At 24.5% G+C, this 22,167-nt stretch overlaps 3 protein-coding genes across 6 annotated transcripts in view; 1 reads left to right on the forward strand and 2 right to left on the reverse strand.

Moving 5' to 3' along the window:
• LOC119687976 (GTPase-activating protein skywalker) overlaps positions 1-1,741 on the forward strand; it is a 104,522-nt gene extending 102,781 nt beyond the window's left edge. For all 4 annotated transcript variants that reach the window (XM_038102549.1, XM_038102551.1, XM_038102547.1 and 1 more), the window contains 2 exons: positions 903-1,123; positions 1,199-1,741. In XM_038102549.1, coding sequence (XP_037958477.1) covers positions 903-1,123; positions 1,199-1,340 — 363 coding nt within the window. In that variant the 3' untranslated portion in view covers positions 1,341-1,741. The remainder of the gene's footprint in view (positions 1-902; positions 1,124-1,198) is intronic.
• An 8,846-nt stretch (positions 1,742-10,587) lies between these two features.
• LOC119690125 lies at positions 10,588-13,504 on the reverse strand. Its single transcript, XM_038105117.1, has 3 exons — positions 13,397-13,504; positions 13,145-13,321; positions 10,588-10,871 (listed from the first exon to the last, which is right to left on the reverse strand). Exons 1-3 carry the CDS (start codon positions 13,443-13,445, stop codon positions 10,648-10,650), a joined length of 450 nt encoding a protein of 149 aa, XP_037961045.1. The 5' UTR covers positions 13,446-13,504; the 3' UTR covers positions 10,588-10,647.
• Positions 13,505-16,100: 2,596 nt separating this feature from the next.
• LOC119689526 lies at positions 16,101-21,952 on the reverse strand. The gene is made up of 3 exons (XM_038104365.1): positions 21,501-21,952; positions 20,491-20,667; positions 16,101-16,539 (listed from the first exon to the last, which is right to left on the reverse strand). The coding sequence occupies exons 1-3, from the start codon at positions 21,565-21,567 to the stop codon at positions 16,304-16,306; spliced, it is 480 nt and encodes a 159-aa protein (XP_037960293.1). The 5' UTR covers positions 21,568-21,952; the 3' UTR covers positions 16,101-16,303.
• Positions 21,953-22,167: the final 215 nt, after the last annotated feature.

Genomic DNA, 22,167 nt, shown 5'->3' on the forward strand with positions numbered 1-22,167 from the left:
GCTATAATTGAATTATGGCTCTGGGACGTCTCGCCTAATTCATATATATCTCTTAATTCTTTCTTACTTTTGTACGTTATAAGTTCTTGCGGGCTACAACAGAAACAATTATTTTATTCTCATTAAATTAAGGGTATAGCCCTTCATTCTCTTTAACCTATATATATACATTATATTTTGTAACTCTCTGTTATTATTTTCATTGTTTAGGTCTTTATAGGCTACAACAGCAACGACCGCTTTATTTTTATTAAATCAACTCTGCAACTTTTGTTCCTCTCTTAAGCTAACTTATAAATATCTTGTAATATCTTTGGTCCTTATAGATTAAAGATCACAACAACAATAACAACAACAACAAACTGTTTATTTCCATCAAATTCAGAGTGTAATGATACCTTCTGTACTATGTTTATAATTAATTACTAGTGTTCAGTTTGTTTCCCGACTTTTTAGGTACATTGAATAAAGTCGGCTATTTTGAGTAAATTTTTCCACTATTATAGTATAGTAAGCTGATGTAGCTTGCTTCTTAAGATATCGAGGTTGTACAATGTTTATATTGATAACATTAACAAAAACCACACACGTCTTTCATGTATTTTATATATGGATTGTTTATATATAGCAAACAATGTAATATACGCCAGATGGCGTGTGTACTTGTTGTATATGGTTTTCATGTAAAACTGTTCCGCTTTAAAGTCTGATATCTGAAGAACTAAGCTTTTTGACAGTTTCCTCAAAATAACTTTTAAAAATGGCGCGCCGGGAATTTTAAGTTCTTATCCCAATTCATGGGATTGCTCCTATTTGGTGCTATAGCAATATTTAAATTAAAATAGTTTTTTGTTGTCGTTTTTTTAATGAGTTGTAATCATTTTTATATTATTATATTGTAGGTCTTCGGCGCATATTGTTCTTCACGCTGGTTCGAACGTAATGTGAAAGATGATAAAGGCCAACGTCAGGCCTACTTTGGTACAGGTGAAACTTTTCTGTTCTCCTTGTATCCAGAACGTGCCAAATATCCATGGGTAGGCATTGAAAATGACAAAGATTTGGGACATTCGTCAGAACTTTTCATGGCAGCTGATGCTAAAATGATAACAATCGGTGGCGGGTAAGTGGGCTAACATTATTTCAAGCACATTCATATGAATATTTAATATTCCCTTTTTGCTCTCTTTTTCAATAGTGAAGGGCAAGCCATTTGGATGGATGAAAACATACGTTTTGGTAAAACGGACAGCTGCAAGACATTCAATAATCCACCATTATGTCCGTCCCGTGATTTTGAAATACGCGTACTAGAAGTCTACGGTTTCGTTGGTGCTTAAGATGGTTGAAATAGAGAAAACGAAATAAAACAAAGTAGTTTTGTTTGACAAAAAGGATTGAATTTATAATCCTTTAATGTTCGATTCTCATATTTGCCTGCTTAGTAAATGCTTAAGAACAAATTTTACAAAATAACATAGAAAAGCAAGAAGATTAACCCGCCGACGATGTCTTCTGTTACCTTTCTATTTTTTTATTTTAATTTTTGTTTCTTAAAATTTTAATCTTTTGACTCTTGTTTTTATTTTTATTTGCGAGAGTGCGAACAAAAATGTAATAAAATATTTCAACATTATGAAGTTTATAGAAATGCAATATACGTCCTAAAATACTTGGATGAAAAATTGTTAAAACAGAAAGAGATTTTGGAAAATAGTAGAAAACAGTCTATATTAAAATTCCTAAAAATAATAGTAAAAGAAAATTAAAAGAATAACAAAAATACACAAAACTGTTTATGCATGCAATTATAATAAAATATATAAAAAAATATTTATAATTAAATATAAAAGATTTAGTAAAATTATATTTGTTAAATTATAAATTATATATTTTCATGTATTAAATATTAATTTTTTCATGTTTCCTTCCCCTTCCCCACCAGCAGAACACTTTATATATATTTATTATGAAGTAATTGAAATCAACTATATAAAATAATTATTAACATATATATGTGTATATTATTGTCAATGTGTATTTAAATCATTTATAATTATATAATATGTTAAACCTATCGGTTTAGAATTAATTATAAAAATATTAAATTTGTTATTTGTTTTTTCTTTTCTTGTTTCTTTTTTGTTTCTTATATCTTTTATTTTTATTTGTTATAAGAAATTTTTTGTTTTAAAAAAAAAATAGTTTTATTTAAACAAAATCAAACTACGGACTGATTTCATCAATTATTAATTTTATAAAAAATCTATATATATTGTTTTGTTTTTAAAATTATAACAAAAAGAAAATGTAAAACAGTTTTAATTTTTATTATACCTTTATTAACTAAATTTAATATATAATATAAAAGAATAGTTATAATTCATAAATTATTTTTGCTCAATTTTTTCGAGCATTAATTTATAAACTATGAAATATAAAATAAATAATAAATAAATAAAAAGTTATTTCAAAAAATAAATTAATATTTTAATATTATATTAAAAAAATGTGTGTTTTAAAATTATTGATATATAAGATAAACAAATAATATAAAAATATGATATAACTACAAACAAAATAATAATTATAAAAAGTAATAGTATAAAATTATAATAATAATAATAAAGATAATTATAAAAAAAGAAAAACAAAATAGTGCAAAAAATATATATACAAAAGTAATTGCAAATATTACAATAATAATTTTATGGAAAAAGCATCGATATTCTTAAAATTTATACAAAAAGTTTTGTTTTAATAAGATTAGCTTAAAAATATTTTTTTTTTTTTGGTTTTTGAGTGCTGTTGGTATTTATTTAATAAAACCTAATTGCTCATATTTTTTTTTATTAATTTTTTTTTTGTAATAATATATAGAATCAAAACATTTCAATGGCATTTTTTAGTAGAAGGGAAAGACTGAATTGGTTCTTAACTTTTTGATTTTAATAATATTTTTAAAGAAATTATTTGTTTTATTGAATATTATCTCTTACCAAAATCAAGCTCCCTCTTATTTTATTTTGTCTCTGTTGGGACTGATATTGTTATAAAATTAAATATTTTAATTTTTATATTAATATATAAAGAAAAAGATGGCTATAATTTTTGAAGACATAACGTGCTCATAAGTTAATTCTTTTGGATATATATAGAAAATGATCTCATTTAATTAAAAATATGCATCTATATTACAAAAACAATAATTCGTTACTACTTTTTTTAATGTTAAAAATCAATTTAATCTTATAAATAAACAATAGTAAATGGCATCTACAATTACACTTAAGTTAATCCAGGAGGAAATTAAGTTATGCAGTACATTGTTGAAGTTTTATATAGCAGAAATCTCTTCTTCTACATTGTTATTTGAGATAATAATTTGAGCTAGAGATAGACAACTATAAACCCGGATAAATGGTAGCCACCATTTTAAGATATGTTTGAAAAAAATAATAATAATAGAAGAAGTTATTTGATATAAACTCTTACTAAAACTTGTTGTATTATGTTATCAATTTGTTATGAATTATGCATATTGTAAACTTTAATAATCAATCTTACCAATTTTTAATAAAAAAATTAATATTTTAATTAATTAATTAATTATTTGCTTATAAATATTTTTATATTTTATATTTTCCCTCTAGTCAGTGCTTTATATATTAAAATAATATCAACAGCACTCAAATAAAAAGTAAATTCATGTCTTTTTCCTTTATATATTTACTTATATAGTATCAAAAAAAAAAAAAACTGCTAATACTTCTGCTCAGATTTCGAGGTGATAAATATTAGTACACATAAACTAAATAATCTACTAATTTTCGGACTAATTGCGAAAAAGGTTTCACATAAACTCTTACGATAAAAAATCAATTTCTATTATTTTGGTTTAAAGAATAAAAATACAACTTCTAGATACATATACACGCATATATAACGAGTTGTATCTTATAACAACGAACAAGCAAAAACTCAAGCTAATAAATATATACCTAAAATATCTATAAGCACTAGTAAATATTTAAGTAATACGAAGTGATATTTTAATGGATCAAGATTAGTTTGATATTATATACATTCACTAAACAATTCAGTTTCGCATAAATATTATTGTTTTTTTTATTGTTTATTATCTGGTTATCTTTTAATTATCTTTTAATTGAGTAACATTTCCAAATATTGCATCTAATAATGATAATTACTAATGCTTTTCCTTTCAATTAAATGTAATGTAATATTTACTATATTTATATATATAACTAACTAGCTATTAAGCGGAAATTAATTTTAATATAATTAATATAAATCTAGTATGAGTTCGAAATCGATTATAACTTGCTTAAATCTGTTGAAGTAGATACTTTCTACTTCAGCCAGTGTTTGCTTGCTGTAACTTTTAAATTCAAATTCTGTTTTATTAAGTATTTGACTTTTTACTCATATAATTCTATTGATATTTTAGTTTGAGCAAATAGTAATCGATTAAGAATCCATTCTACTTTCTATTATCAATCAAACAACAATTATAGATGTCAGATTAAACCTCTTTATCAGTGAAGATTCGTGTTCGAAAGTTATTAATATTATGAAAATATTTATGATATTTCCATATTATATCGAAATACTTCAGAGCTAATAAAATCAATATACGACTACCCTAAAATTATAAATAAACAAAATATAAATAAATAATATAAATAAACAAAAAAGAACTAGGGTTCTCATTATCTGAATGTATTATCCTACACTAAAGTTTAAACAACAAAGCAAATGTAATAAACAATACGCTCAATATATAATAGTGAAACATTTAGTCACTAAATAGCTACAAACTAATAGCTCAGTAAGCTCAGTTTAGTACGAGAAACTTTTTCTATTACTTCCTAGTATGTAGCACTGAGATCGTAGCATAAGAGATGGTTCTGGGAGCGGAGAAGTAATGTCATGGAGCTAATCGTCTGTATAGACACCAAGTGATACTCACTGCTCTTATCACGAATAATGCCAGTTGGTCTATTTGGGTTACAAAAAAAATAATAGTCGTAATACCAATTTACTAAAAAAAAAACATTCAGTAGAGTTATAGTTGATATGCAGACAGTTATAGTTAAAGGCTTTAGAAATTTAAAAATTTGAAATTTAAATTAATAATTTAATTTAAATATTCTTAATTTTAATCAATAATAATTAAACATTATTTAAGTGCAATATTCACCAAATAATTTCATGCGTATCCGCTATAAGATGTTGTTGACATTATAATTCATATATATATTTTATATATGTATATCCTATAGTAATTTTTTTATTTTACTTATTACATTTAATTGTTTATTATTTTTTTATATAATGTTTGTAATTAAGTTTATTTAATTTGATTTTTTTATTATTTACAACATTTTTCATTTGCTTTCTTAATTTGTTTTTTATATACATTTTTCTTTGATTTTTATTGACTTTGTTCCTTTTTTATTTCTTCACTTTTTTGTTTTTATTTATTTATTTTTTTTTCTTTATTATTTCTATTTCTGTTTTTTCTTTTCTTTTTAATTTCTTAATTCTTCTTTTTTGTTTCTTTTTTTTATTTCCTTTTTTATTTTTTCTTATTTATTTGCTTTTTCTTTTTTTTATTTTCGTTTTTATTTCTTCTTTTTTTTATTTCTTCTTTTTTTATTTATTCTATTTTTCTTATATTTTTTTCTTCTTTATCTTTTCTCTGTTTTTTTTTTTATATTTTTGTGAAATATATTTTCTTAAGCATTTAATGTATATTATTTTTTTGTATATGTAATTAGTTTTATATACATTTTTGACATATTCACAATATATTATTTTGTATATAATTATTTAACATTATATTAGTGTATTTTATATATCACAGAACATATCTGTTGATATATATTTATGTCGATATATACGTAAATAGTTGAGGTATATATTAATTTTGTTGTATTATATTACCTTTATTTTTTTAAACATTGTGTACCATAATTATTTTGTTAATATATTTTTATTCTATATATATGCATATTTAGGATATTTTCAAACAAAATGATATAAAAATTTTTTTTCAGATTGACTTTTCTGTAGGACTCTATCTCTGTTAATTTTGTATAACTGAGATATCCCTAAAAAAAGAAAGTGGATCCCATTTTCCTTAATTTTTTTTGTTATTTTAAAATAACATGTATTATATATACGAGTGCAAACATATTTTTGTTGTTTTTTTATTTTATATTTAAGAAAGATATTTTTGATATATATATTTCTTTAATAACTTAAAGTTAAAGCATAAAACTTAAAAATTCATATTATTGTTTTGTTTGAGAAAAAGTTTAGCAGACTAAATATTTTAATATTAATTCAATTTATTTTTCTTCAATAGTGAATATATCTAAAAATAAAAATTACATTTACTATAAAATAATGGAATTAAAAACATAAAAACTAAAATTAAATTAGAAATTAAAAAAATTCTATTAAAATAAAATAATTTAAATTGGAAAAATAAAATAGAAACATATAAGCAATAGAAATAAAATTTTTTGTTATGATTTATGTTATTTATTTGTTATTAAAATCTGTTTTTAAAAATTTATTTTTATTTATATAAAAATTAAAATTAAAATGAAAATTGCTTAAAAACTTTTGTAGTAAAAAATTGACAAAGTTGAAGACTAAAGAAGATTTTGAAGACTTTAATTTTATTGGTTTTACAATATATATATATATATATATATATATTTATATATATATAATATATTTTTTTTTATAACAATAATTTATATATTCTTGATATTATTGATATTAGTTTTTATTTAAAACTTTTTATAGACATTCCATTTATTGTGCAATTTTTAATTGTAGATCTTTTCGATTTATATGTACTTCCAATATATGTCAAGGTTAATATTTTATTTTTGCTTTATATTCTGTTGCAAATGGGTTTTTTTATAAGAAGTTTATATATTATAATACTTTTGAATACAAGTTGTTATTAGTCATAACTTGAGTTTATAATATTTCAAATTTTCAACAAAATTTATATTTTACTTTTGAGGTGCATTTTTTAATTTCCTTAACATTGAACACTTTTTTTTTTAATTTTATAAATGAAAATAATTATTTGATTAAATAAATATATGCATAAAATAATTTATAAGTTTTAGTGTATTTAAATATATTTAGTGTAATGAATACACTGTTATTTAAAATGAAGGTTTATTATTTCCAATTAATTTCTTTTTAGGAAAATTTTAATGTTTTTTTAAATATCAATTTTTTATTTAATAATAAATATTATTAATATTAATTAATTACTTCAACGCTTTTATTTTCCAATTTTCTTATCTAGTATATGTTTTTTATTTATGCTTTTATTCATGTCATTATATACAATGTATGTAATTATTTTTTATTGCCTTTATTTCTTATTTAATATATTAATTTTTAATATAATTTGGAAATAGTTTAAATGTTATGATGTTGTTATTGTTATTATTTTAAATTTAAATTTTTATTTTTTATATGTTAACTTTTTATTGTTTATTTATTCATGGATTATTTTAAAAATAATTTTTTATTATATTCAACTTTTAATTTTTATCAAATTATTTAAAATCTTGATCTATAAACTTTGGAAATATCACTTTGTACACAAAATATAAGAAACTAAAAATCTAAAATATATATCAAAATATAAAAGTTAAGTGATTTTTAGTTATTAAAACAATAATTTTTTAATTAAATTTAAAAAATACAATCAAAACGTGAGGAATTAATTTATTAATCATTTAAAAATCATAAAAATTTTAAATAAATGTATAAAATAAAACAAAACGAAAAAAGCTGTCTGTGTTGTTTAAAATATTTAAATATTATCTCTTAAACTTTAATTGTTGTGCATACACATATTATATATAGATAAATATATATGTCAAAAAAAAAAAATAATAAATTTAAATCTGCAATAATATTATAAAATTTATATATTCGTATATAAAGTATATAAACAGAAAATATTTAATTATTGATTTATTATTAAGTTTGTTGTTGTTAAAATTTGTTTAAAAAATTATAATTAATATATTTTGTAACTATTAATATATTATGTTAAGAATGTCAAATGACAAATTGTTTTTTATTTTACGAATGTTTTTGAGGTTTTCTAATGATGAACGCATGGTTTATAAAAAATAAATTTTTTTATCAGTATTTTGAAGATTAACATTTTATATATAACCTACATATATATATATATATATATATATATATGTGTATATATATAAGCTTTCATTAAACTTTTTTTTAATTTTTGTATGAGTTTTTTAATAAATGCACTAATTTTTAAAATTTGTTACATTGCATATATATGTTAAATTTTTAATAAATTCTTTTATTTAACGTTGATATACAATATATAATATAAAATATAAAAAAAATAATGCATTAAAAAAAAAGTAAAAAAATGTTTACAGAAACATAATATAATTGTTTCCTAACTTATAAGTGTTGTATAATGTAATTTGGAAAATATGCAATTACATATTATTAAAACAAATATATCACAACTAAACAAACGTCAAAACATATAAAAAAAATAATTTATATATTTTGTTTAAATGAATTATTTTTAAATTAAAAAAAAATTTCATTATAAATGTGAAAAGTAATAAGAGAATAAAATTAAAAATTGCTTTGCATAATTAATAAAAAAATTAATTTACTATTTATTAAAAACAAAATAAAAAAATCAAATTATTATAAATGCTACTAGCAAATATTATAAGATTTCTCTTGATTACTTTATTAAATGTGAATTAAATATGTTATATATATATTTATATATATATATACATATAAACATATATTATATATGATAAATGTTAGTTTTATATAGTTTTACTTCAGTGAAAAAAATACAAATTAAACAAACAAATCTTTTTATTTAATGTTTGTTTATTAATTAATAATAATTATTGGATGTAGTTAAACATATATATTAATACATATATATATATAATAAAAAACAGAAGTAAGAATCAATAAAATGAAATATATGATATATATAATACATATACAAGAATATACTCATTTAATTTGTGTTCATAATATTTCAATTATTTAGGTTTACAATATGCTAGGTATTTACTTATATGCATATATTGATGTACTCAAATCATATGTTATATACATGTTATATATACAAATCCGTCCATGGGCTTAAATCGCTTACATTAAAGCCAATGCTCGAAGTAATAACGATATCAACGTAATGCTTAACAAAGGAATCAATCCTGAGGGCATCGCTTACGGTTGCACTCAAAATAAAATTTACTGAACTGACTTGCTATTTTCGGATGGTTGTGGGTTTGTCGCACCAACGTGAGTTAGGTTCTTATACTTATTGATGCATGAGGGAAAAACTGGCGAAAATACTTTTAGTATGTCTTCACTTCCTTTTTCATCACTTTCTTTTGTGATTTGTGTTTTTTTTTTGGATTTGTCATTACATATTCCATTACGGTCCATATTTTAAGCTATGGTTATCCGAAACAAAAAAGTTTTTAAATTAAACAATATGAAATTAATTCAATATATAAAAATATTTTATATTTTTCATAGCCTACTTTTAGTAATGAAAAAGATGAAAAAAAAAATTGTATAACTGATAGATATGACATTTATTTTATATATATTATATTTTGGATGTCTTACTACTTGAATTCCAAAGCAAAAAAATCATTATAGATAATGCTTTCGTCGATGATGGCATTTTGAGAAGTTAATGTCTAGTTATTTAACGTCATAAAAAAAAGTAAAAACCAAGGAAGACAGGTACTTTCGGAGCAAGTCCAAATATATATAATACTTTACATTAAAACAAAACAACTACCTTCAACATTGCAATTATTTTTATAAAAAAGTATGAATATACTGTATGAGAATTATAATTTTTATAATATTTTACATAAACACATTACACTGCATATCTTTCGGAATGTTATTTCATTAGTCTCAGTTTGTAAAAGTCTCATATTGTTGCTTTGATGCGGTTTAGCCAATACAGAAAAAAACCTGTTTTATAAACAATTGTTATTGATTACTATGGATTGCTTACTTTATAGTATTAACGAGCACAGGAAAAAAACAGCTTCTACATTCAATGACACTCTCTCAGCACCATATGATGATGTATGATATGCTCTATATATGCACTTTTTTTTGCATTATGTTAAAAAATGTGTGGTTGAATAAAATTGTTAGTTATTAATTGTCTACCTAGCGGAGCGTATAGCTGTCTGTATACAAGTTACAAGTAATAAATGGACATTCTGATATAAGATATAATTTATGATTATATATGATATAAACTTTATAATATTATTTTCTCTTTTGAAAACGTCGTTAAGATATCACCTTTAAGGTGTATATATTACAAAAGTGAATCGTTAATTGTGATCATTAGAAAGGTAGTAATTTCTGAAATAAATTTAGAAACACTTAAGCGTATCTGTATTTAAAATCGATTTAAATTTATTTATTTATTATAATATTAACTTTTAAAATTGTACACAAAGCATTTTTAATTGGTAGAGAAATTTAAAAATTATTTTTAAATCTTTTGAGGTTCATTTTTTATAAGCCTAATAAATAAGTTCCAAAAATAGTAATAATCACAGCCATTGCACCAGCGGATGTTTTTGTTGCAGTATTTGTGTTACATAGATCATCATTACACACATCACATGATAAAGTGTCTCTGAAAAACACATAAGGATCCTCAGCTTCGCATGCTTCTTCAGTATTATCTATATCACCGTAATAACAGGTACGACGTATAAAAAATCGATAACCTTCAACTAAAAGTAGAAAGCGAATTATGTTTATGAATGTTTTATTCTATGTATATATAATAGACTCTTGATATAACGATATATATAATATCAAAGCATTTCTTTTACTCGTATATATTTCACATACAACATTAGTTACTTGTTATTTACAAGTAATTGATCGTTCGTTATTAAATGGGTTAGTTATATAGAGTACTCGTTGAACCGAGAATCTACTGTAATTATAAGTTTAAGATATTTTTAAATGTTCCGTTTTCAATTAAAGTAAAGCGTAACTAATGTTGACAATACGTTTCAAAATAAAATAAATGCAACAATATTGACACTATATAGATAAGGGTATAAACTACGTTTTCTTATTAAGCCTTGGAGCGTTCAAAACATTTACTTTATATATTAGCTTACTTAATTATGTGGATAATGTGATAGGCAATAAAGGGGAGTGAGAAGACATTTGCAGAAAATTTGAGACTGTAAGAGTGCCAGTTGGTGGATAAAGAATCTAAAAATAATATTCATGCTCAATAGTGACACTTATACCTTAAGTAACTTGTAGTTACTAGTTATATTTTATGACATTTTGGTGACCAACCTAATTAAAACACGAATAATGACCTCCATACTCTATCTCACTCAAGAAATATATTCTTCTCTCATCAAGACCGGAGATATTATCCAGGAAAATTACAAATAATTAATTCTATGAACTTTATATTTCCATAAATTTAATTACGTTTTCTAATAAAGAATTAATGTAGGCTTTTAAATTGTTGAGATCTCACTAACCTTCAGCTCTTTGTAAAAACAAATTAATTAATTAGCTGGATTACAAATTACAGCTAATATCGATTCACTATGCAAGACTCGGACGATTTTAAATACAATATAAATTAAATAAAAATTAAATATGAATATAGTAAAATTTAGTAATGTGCTTAAGTTTGCATTATTTATTAATTAAATTATTAATTAATTGTACGCTTTAAATTTCCCATAACTCAGCAGTATTATTCAGCCTATGACGAAGTAGTTTCGGGTAATAATTTAATAGGTTGTTTGATAAAAAACAAATAAAGATATACTAAAAACAGGATAATAGACAAAATTTAGAAAAATTCCAAAATCCACAACATCGTTAATTGGAAGAGTTATGTTTGACCTAAATGGAAACAATCAGTTCAAAATGCATACAGGACTGTAGTATCGAAGCAGAAGAAGAGAGTAGACAGAGATATATTGAGTTGTCCAACTATAAGATATATGCCAATTGTTAATAATTTTTTTGGTACAAAATGTTTCTCAGGTAAATACACATTATGTATTATATAAAAAATAGTAACTTTAGAGAGAAAAATATTTAAATAAAATTATGCGACTAAGACAAAAGGTGTAACCACAATATATCCAATATATCCACAATATATCTAATGCAATTTATGTGTAACTCATAAAAAATGTTTTGACTATATACTAAATATAATTGTATATCATAATCATATTTAAAATAAAACGTATGAGTATGGAGGTGAAGAAAAATGTGTAGTTTCAGTATTAATCAAAATAAAGGGTGAGAAAGATTAAATACTCGTAACTCAAATAAATCTCTCAAAAATAATATTTGGACACCCATATAAAGGATGTCCAAAATTACTTAATATCTCAAAAATTATTAATTCTTATTACTTAAACAATATTTCTATATAGATCATTAGTTCACTATATATACATTAATTTGATATCTAATGTGTTCTTGTGGCTAAACGACTTTTATTTATATTTTTTTTTGAATACTGAAATTTCAGACTTTCGTTCAATCTTTTACGATATTTTTCAATTCTTGGACCAAAGCATAAATTCACTCTAATGTCAAACACATTATGTTGTTGTTATGACCCACTTTAAATCAGTATATTTATTATTTTTGTTTATTTTCTTGAAGAATATGCAATGAATATACTAAAGTTTCATCTTTCAGTGTGATAATCTATTGTTATTATTATTAATAATAGAGTTTGTTTTAATATAGTTCTGTAAGTTTAATAAAAATAGTAAACCTATGAGAATTGAGTGACTTTCTTTTTTTGGTCAAAGAATAAAATAAATACTCTAAAGCTTTAGAAATATATATAAAAGAGATCATCGATCAAAAAAAAATCATCGATCAAATAGTGATAATCGATCACAAACTCTTCACATATTGCATTAAATTAATTTTTTAATATTTATAATGAAACTGTTTTCTAACATTTCTTTGGAAACTAATTATTTATGGTACTCACCGCCTTCATGAATTTTTGTCATGCATCCTGTGGCTGGTAGGCGGCGTTCATATTTTTCCAAATATTTCGGCATTTCAAGTTCATCACAGTCAACCTGTTCAACGCCCTCCGGTGAGAAATATTGATTGCATCGTGGGTCGTGCAGCGAGTCACAGTTGTAGCATTTAATAGCGGACACTGTTTTTTAATTAACAAAATGTTAATTTAAATATTTTTGGCAGGCAATAATTAAAGTATCTCCAAAAGCCTTACCGACAGCGAAACAAATGCCTAAAATGGTACAAATAAAAAGCGCACGCATCTCGATTTTTTTGAGTCACAAAGATGAGGTAAGATTTTTATTAAAAATTCTTAAATATATTTTTATATTTATTTTTCTGTTGATATGTATATATATGTATATATTTAGAATATTTTTTAAAACTTAATGCAATATCGCCACTAATAATATTTATTTTTTAGTTTTTATTTTTAATAATTTGCATTTAGTATTTCAATAAATGTCGTTAAAATGCTTTATTAATTTTATTATTTACATATATTATGAAAATTTGATAAATTTTTTTTTTGTTTTTATAAAACATTAAGCAAAATTTTCACACGTCTTTGACGAAATTGACCTCGAGCAGTACTGATCTATGAATGAAATAAAAATTTGTTAGAACAAAATTTTCGTCATTTCAATCTTTAAATAAAATAAAATTTTATTTTAAATAGAAATTTAGAAACACTAAATAAAAAAAAATACAAGAAAAAAAAAAATTTGTTTTTGCCGAAGATATAACACCCTTCACACACATACTTTTGATACAAATTATTAATTTACAATCTACTTAATAATTCTTTTAAGATATATTAAGTTAATATTATTGATATGAGTTATTTATTTATATTTATATATTTTATATATTTATATATTTATATTTATTATTTATAAAGTATGAGTTATTTACTTAGCATTTATTTATTTTAATAGAAACAAATTATTGTAAATCTAATCGTATTTTTATGGAAAATACAATAATCTTATATTCATATAATAAATATAAATAAATGAATATATATATAATAAATATAAATAATAATAATAAATATAAATAAATGAATATATATATAATAAATATAAATAATAATAATAATAATTATGAATATAAATAATAATAATAAATAAATAAATATAAATAAATGAATATAAATATAACAAATAACAAATAATAATAAATATAAATGATAATAAATTACTTCTTCTGAAGGATAATTTCTTCAGAGCAAATTTAACAGTTTTGATTCACGTTATTACATATGAAAATCTTAACCAAATCAATAAGTTTTTATCCTAAATATAACAATTTTAACCAAACCTTAACCTAAAACGGATTCTTGGCCATTTCGGAATGTCAGTAATCATTAATAGCAGTCGAACTCGCTAGAACCGGTTCCAATACGGTGCCTTATGGACCACAACCATTTCGCGACTTACCTAAATCTGTTATGAGATCCAATCTGAATCAACCATTAAATAGTAAAATCACGTTGAGTGCAGACACATCAAATGAATTTGGATCCAATCTGAATCAACCATTAAATGGTGAAATCACACTGAGTGCAGACACACCAAATGGATTTTACCTGCAATTAATGGAACGGCTATGTCCTTGTGACTTCATGCCACTAGGACTATTGACTTCTAATTTGTCCTTAAACAAAAACCGCTTTTGTTTTTGCTTAGCACACAACAATTATAGATCAGGTAATATAGATATAACTAATATATTGGAAAGTGAATATTACTTTGATTTATGATGACATCTTACTCTTTTTCGTGTTTATTTTATTGATCGCATATTGATTATAGGCATGGTTCTAGCCTGACTTTGTAATAGTTTATTATTTTAAACTAACAGAAGTTCTGAGTAAAAGACCTTCTGGTTGAGAAATACCGGAGAGAGATGGAGGCAGAGAAAGGCAGTGAAGAAAAGGGGGAGGGAAGGTGTAAAAGGAAGAGGGAGAGTCACAGAGAAAAGGAAAGAAAGAAGAAAGAAAGATGAAGAGGAGAAAGGGAGGAAGAACGAGCGGAAGAGTCAAAGAGAAAGTATGAACCAAAGAGAAGCGGAAAGTGAGGAAGAAGAAGAGAAATAAAAGAGAAAGAAAGAGATTAATGGGTAAAGAAATGGAGAAACGGAGAGAAAAAAGTAAAAAAATGAGGAAAAGTGAGTTAAAAATCATTAATTGAAATAAAGAAGGTCGAGAACGCAATAACAAAACAAATTAGACAGTATTCACGATGTCGGGTAACGAGTTCAGTAATCGTGTAACAATATTAGTATTGCAAAATATCAACAACAAAATACTCGATGTGTATTTTGTTGTTGTCGATATGCTATGGTACTAATAGTTACCGATCTCATTACGCGAGATTGTGAATAACCCTAATGATAATTCGGTTTTAGTTATTTATTATTAGATAGTTTGTTATTGTTCAGTATTATTTCTTAATGAACTAGACTATAACATACTCAGACAAGGATTTGTCATTGCTGAAATAGTGTCCGATATATTTGACCAAGTGTCAAATATTTTACAAACTTAATTTATAAGCATAGTTTTCGCATTATGTGTATGAAGTGTACAAAAATCATGGATTAACTTAATATATTTTAAAATAGCAACAAATAGTTTATATCATTTGCTACACATGGGGAAAAAGTTCGTCAAACATACCAACAATGACACCAACTGAACTGCCTAGAGAATCTCAAAGCAGAGAATTAATTCTAAATTTATTATTAAAATGCGTTGGCGTCTTAATGGCTAATGAAAAAACTGTGTTAGCGTCTTTTTTCGTTTATCTAAATTAGAGACCAACAAATTACAAATGAAACAATTTCAATTTGATATAATTTTAACCAAAACGCCCAAAAACTATTAAATTCAACAGCTTTTTTATTGCTTTTTACTTAATTTACTAATTGCTTTATTCAGAATAAATTGTTAATGTTAGTTTATTCGCCCTGTTTTCAAAGAAAACATATATATATATTTTTGTTTTTTTTTTTTGTATAATTTATGGAAGGTCTGTATAGTGCATTTCTTTCAATATTTTTGTACAGGATGGGCAAATGTACATTTCACAGCATTAGTTCAGAATAATTCTAAATTTTAATCCGATTTTGTATTTAAAATTTTTGCGAAGAAAATGAAACTCGCCAGCGTTGCCGCAAGTATGGCTGGGTGCTGATGCAGTTCCTTGGCACGATTGCAATAGTTTTCATTATCACAGACATGACAGGAGATCTCTTCCACAGACGTCAACATCGGATCCAATCTGCAACCCATAGCGGTGTCGTTGACGTCACCAAAGAAACAGCTGCGTACTGTTTTCTGAACGCCATGCTCTGTAAATAAAAAATAAACAGAAAGATGTAAAAAGTGTGAGAGAGAATTTGTGTGTGAGAGGGAGAGAAAGAGAGAGAGAGAGAATAAAATAGATTAACATAAAGAAGAAAATATATATTTATACATAAAAATTTAGAACAAAACAAATTAAAAATGAAAATGTTTATACTTTTCATGCAATTTTCACACATCAAAAAATATGGAAACAAAGTACAAGAAAGAATATTGCTATTCCAATTAAGAATGCATTTCCAACCAATAAATGAAACAGAAATAAACTGAAAAACAAATTTCCAGAAGGTCGAACATCTATCAAAAAAATTATTTTTCTTCTTAAAATAACTTTCACTGAGTCTTTTTTTAATTACTCATACGCCATGGTGTGCATGCAATGTGGTGCATTCGCTAATAGGCGGTAAATTAAATTTGAAATTACAACAATAAAGTTTGGTTAAATTTAAATATTATAATATATTTTGTAATTATGTCTTCTTTATAACAGAAAAAGTTTCAAAAAGAAGTCCCTAGTTATTATTGAAAAGCGAATCTAAGGAGCCAATCTAAATACATTTAAATAGGTCGGTCACATACTTCAAATACCGTCAGGGTATTTTAATCTTATTAGTTGTTATCTATATTAATAATGGATAACAACAAGTTATTAATAAAATTTTTTGAATTTATTTATCGATCTGTTTATTGAAATGATTTTTTATATTTTTTTTAATTCAACGTTTAAAATTTTTTTTATACTCTATATTTCGACACTCCTTGAGAGTCATCATCAGGATTACGATCTACTCTAAGTTAATATTATTAAAACCGCATATACATGATCCTCTTTGTACTTTCGTCTATATTTCGTCAATAAGTTATTAATAATGAAAACGTGTGCTGTATTAAACTCGACATAATAAGACAAGAAATATGAGAGACTACCCCAAAAAAACAAAGATATGTAGTCCTCGAAAATTTGACGCTATCTTTATTAAATAATGAAAAGCAACATTGTTAAGAAGGAGAAATAATCCTTAAAAAAAAAATAGTAACATTTGAATAAGTTCAGAATATTTTGAAATAAGTTAAATAAGAATAAGTTATTTATTATTCGAATAAGTAAATTTGAATACATTAGATTTCAAACATTTTTATTAGGTTCAGTTATCTAAAATTAGAACAAGATTTTAAAATACAAAACTTAAAAAAATAATAATGCAAATATGAGATATTAAAATTGTTTATAAATGCTTGCTGAATTAATTACTTCCAGAGACAGTTACTTAAAAACTATAATAGTGATACAGACCTGCGTAGTAGCGTAGTGAAAGTCTCAGTATTACAAGTTGATCTATGACTAACTCATGGCTGTTAAGCTAAATACTGAACCCTACAGATTTAAGAAATAGAATAGTTCTATAAAGATCGTCATACTTAAATCACCAATCAGGAATGCTTAGAAACAAATAGGCTTTCGGGTGTTATTGTATATTTATTTATAACGTCAGCGAAGGTTACATCGGAGGTTACGTCACAATCTACTTTTCGGTGATCTGAATTAACTGTCAAGATCATACAACTTATCACCCTTTTAATGGTTCAAAAATGAACATCCGTCGAGTTATACGTCACTCGTCCGTATCTAAAAGTGCTTCAAAAGTGTTCAGTATTCCAAAAAGATCCGTGAAGAATAGTTGACTATATGGTATATTGTAGTACATTCTTAAGGGCAAGGTTAAAATAATATACTGAAATAAAAATGTAAATGAAATTTTAAACAACGTTTTATTTAAATATATTTCAGAACCATGAATTGGATGACCCCATATATTTTAAAACCCTCTATTATCTAAAACAATACAAAATTTGACAAATTAAATTAATTTTAAAGCTAGGAAAGGCACTAACTCTGTTAACGTACCACGTACTAATTAACCTCCAGTTTCAATAAATATCAAGATTTCGAAAAAAAAAATTGATGCTATCGAATTTCATTATAACTTTCATTGTAACCTTAAATGGCATTTTACAAAATCACAAATTAATTTCAGAATATGGTGTAGCACTATTTAACATATTCACAAATAAATCGAAGAAATTAATCCTTGTCTCCAGGACAAAACATATAGATCTACTGATTTCCAAAATGTTGCCTTAGCTTTCGATAAAGTTTGGCATAAAGATATTCCAGATTAAATTAAATTGATTTCTTCCCGAAAACATTCACAGACTTCTCTATTCATAAGTGGGTCGTTCCTTTAGTAATGGCATGGATTTTCACAAAAACTAACATAATTGTCTCCGATTTGGCTTAATATTTTTTATTAGCCACTTTAATAATATAAAACGAACTGTATTTCCGAAAACACCTTTCTAATTTTTTTTCATGGGTTCTTACCATGAAGTTTTGGGGACCAACTTTTCAGTAGCTATATCACATGTTCTGTAAATATTATATGTATGGAATTAATTGATCTTTAAACATAACTGATTTATCATTGAATATATAGTTTAAATAAATACAATTATTTATAGCTTACTACTACTATTAATTTTTACTTAAAAAAATGAATTTTTTTTACATTATGCATCGATGACTTTAGATTTCGATTAATATATTATTATATATAGAAGTATATTTATTTAAAGGATAAAATATTGGATTAAGATATTAGGGGATAAGTATTAGTATAAGAATAAGGATTAAAGGAAAAATCGCGAACCTCACATTGAACGCGTGTGTGCAAGGACGCCACTTCAACCTAACTTAAACTAGTTTCAACTTATAGATGTGATGGATGTCGTAAAATAATATGAATCTTAGCAACTGACTATCTTTAAACATAAAATTTTATGAACATTTTTTGGATATGAAATAATTAACACCAACCAAAATATTCAGATTAAATAGCACCTATATACGAAAGCTAGGGCATGTCTTGTGTCGCCCGGAGGTCACAATCACCAAAACAATTTATGTTGTCCTACTTTAAATGCTAAAAAAAGACCCTGAAAAAATTGGTTGATAGAGTTGAATAATAATAATAATAATTAATAATTATGACTATAACTTTTTTATGACCTGAGAAAAATGACTATAAAAAACTACAAACGGACAGTGGATGATCAGTGTGTTTGAGAACGAATATAAATGTACCTACAAGAAATGACAAACATATAGTCAATAATCGGAGTGTTTCGTAATGAAGATTAAAAAAAAAACTCATAACAAAACGTCGAATTTATAATCGAAGATCAAGGGGTCTGGTAACTAGTATAACAGGGATTTCAACTCAATTAAGAACTGTAATACTTAGGATATATTAAATCTATAAAACTGTAAAAAACTATAAATGGATAATGGATGATCGGTGTGTTTGAGAACGAATATAAATGAACCTATAAGAAATTACAAGCATATAGTCAATAATCGAAGTGTTTCGTAATGAATATTAAAAAAAAACTCATAAGAAACGTCGAATTTATAATCGAAGATCAAGGGGTCTGCTAACTTGTATAACAGGGATTTCAACTCAATTAAGAACTGTAATACTTAGGATATATTAAAAAGTAAAAATAATGGAACAAATTAATATATATATTGCTATTTAAATAAATGATAAAATGCAAAACTTTAGTACTGCAAAATACGTAGCCCTCATGTCATCATTTAACGAAACGAGGGTCACCACGGGAAGATAAATATGAACAATGACCCACGAAAGATTATCGAAAAAGTTTTGGAAGTCAATGCTTCTATGTGGAAAAGTGAGATAATAATTTAAAATTACAAGAAATCAATCAGAAAAACTTAGTGGCTTAATAAACTTCTTACATACTACTTTTATAGTTTTCCTATTCTCCTGTGGGTTTGTTTATTTTTTAATGGCAGACGTTTAACTGGTTATATACTTTTTAATAAATTTATTTTATTTTATATTATTTTGACTCACCTTTATAAACTCTTTTCATACATGCTGTCGAATTCCGTGATTCCAACTCGAGTTCCATATACCGCGGTGGTGATACACGCGAGCAATCCATTTTAAAATAGTTTTCTGGTTCAAAATTTTCACCGCATGATTCGGACTCATATACAGATTCGCAACTATAGCAATTAATGCCGATGACTAACGAAAAGAATAACAACATTAGATTGATAATTGAGTTGTAGCTTTAAAAAAAAAATCTGTGCGATCAGGGAATGAATAGTACATCTTCTATGTAAAAAGTATACGGAATTAATGAATAAAATATAAAAAAATAATTTATCTATTAGTACTTCTATTTATCGCTTTTAAAGTAGGTTACATCGTGTGCAATACAATTTATGGCCTGATCCAATCCTTCATATATAATACTTCCCACCATTTGAGTGTGGTATGGACTTTTACACCCTGTGCAAATTTTCTGTTAGGATTGCAATCAACTCGAAACGCTTTTCTCAAAATAGTAATCACAACTACGGGATCACAAAATTTTGTCACGTTTGGGTCATGTTAGTAGAGGACGGTGTTTGGTCATTCAAATTTGTTATGTTTTTTTTTATTAAAAACGTTTGCTATCGCAGAACATGCAAAAGTATAATTGCAAAATAGCAATTGTAAAAACATTTGGCAACATATAACACATTAAATTTCGTACAGTAATACAGTACACTGTAATTAATTTAGAGAGAATTGCGGAAGTGACTTTTACGCGCGTTTTGTAGATTAAAGACTCGAGATACTTTTTACAAAGAATGCGTACCTAACACTTTTTAATATTATTTTAAATACTTTTTTATAATATTATTTCTTTAGGAACCAATTTAGAACTTTAATTTTTTCTCTCTTGAATTTTTATAGTTTATACAATCAATGTTTTGATTGTCACTATAAAGAGAAGGTGTAGTCACTTGAATTTTCATCGATTAATAGAATTAAAATTGAAAAGTGCTTTGCTGATGAGTAAGGGAACTAACCTGTCTGGATTAAACTGATGATCATTAGGAGAAATATCAATAGAACTGTTGGCATCTTCAGACTCATTGAGGCGATTGTATATTGTGTACACGTTTTTCGTATAGAATCTTATGGCTTTGTTTTTATTTAAAATTTTTTAATTTCCTTCGCAATTATTTTTAATTAATTTTTTTGGTTTTTAAATGCTTTTCCGATTGGCACAAAATTGCACTCAAAATTGCTTATGAAATAATTTTAATTAATTTTTGTTCGATATTCCCGCGTTCACCGCTCCCATAACTGAGTGCTCTCTTTAACATAAACTATTTCTCAAATGTTAGTTTATAGTTTTTCTTTTTAAAATTTTCTTCACTTATAACAATTATTAAACAATTTTTTTTCTTAAAACATTTTTGTTTTAAATTTTTTTTAATTTTATGTTGTTTTTTTTAGGTGCGCCGCTTGTGTTAGTCGCGACGTTCAAAAATGTACTGAGAAAAGCTGAAATTCGTGCGGATTTTCCAAATTTTCTTTGCGTTGAAAAACATTTTCATGCTTTGAGCTGTTTTCCCTTTCCTTTTGGCAGGCGTATGTGGTTTAGTATTTTTCTTTTTCATTCACTTTGCATAAACACAGCGCCTTTCCCCCACCTTCCCGCACGCGGATGATGTACTCGTACTTTATGAT

This window comes from Teleopsis dalmanni, chromosome X, assembly GCF_002237135.1.
Source record: "Teleopsis dalmanni isolate 2A chromosome X, ASM223713v2, whole genome shotgun sequence".
Lineage (NCBI taxonomy): Eukaryota > Metazoa > Arthropoda > Insecta > Diptera > Diopsidae > Teleopsis > Teleopsis dalmanni.

Bases quoted from the DNA above. Each gene is read 5' to 3' on its own strand.
- LOC119689526 (XM_038104365.1), bottom strand. From the start codon at position 21,567: ATGAGTCTGAAGATGCCAACAGTTCTATTGATATTTCTCCTAATGATC. The intron at 20,668-21,500 runs GTTAGTTCCCTT...TCTTTTCGTTAG, and splicing joins CATCAGTTTAATCCAGACAG to TCATCGGCATTAATTGCTAT. The intron at 16,540-20,490 runs GTGAGTCAAAAT...TTTTATTTACAG, and splicing joins TATGAAAAGAGTTTATAAAG to AGCATGGCGTTCAGAAAACA.
- LOC119690125 (XM_038105117.1), bottom strand. From the start codon at position 13,445: ATGCGTGCGCTTTTTATTTGTACCATTTTAGGCATTTGTTTCGCTGTC. The intron at 13,322-13,396 runs GTAAGGCTTTTG...ATTAAAAAACAG, and splicing joins AGGCATTTGTTTCGCTGTCG to TGTCCGCTATTAAATGCTAC. The intron at 10,872-13,144 runs GTGAGTACCATA...TTCTACTTTTAG, and splicing joins GACAAAAATTCATGAAGGCG to TTGAAGGTTATCGATTTTTT.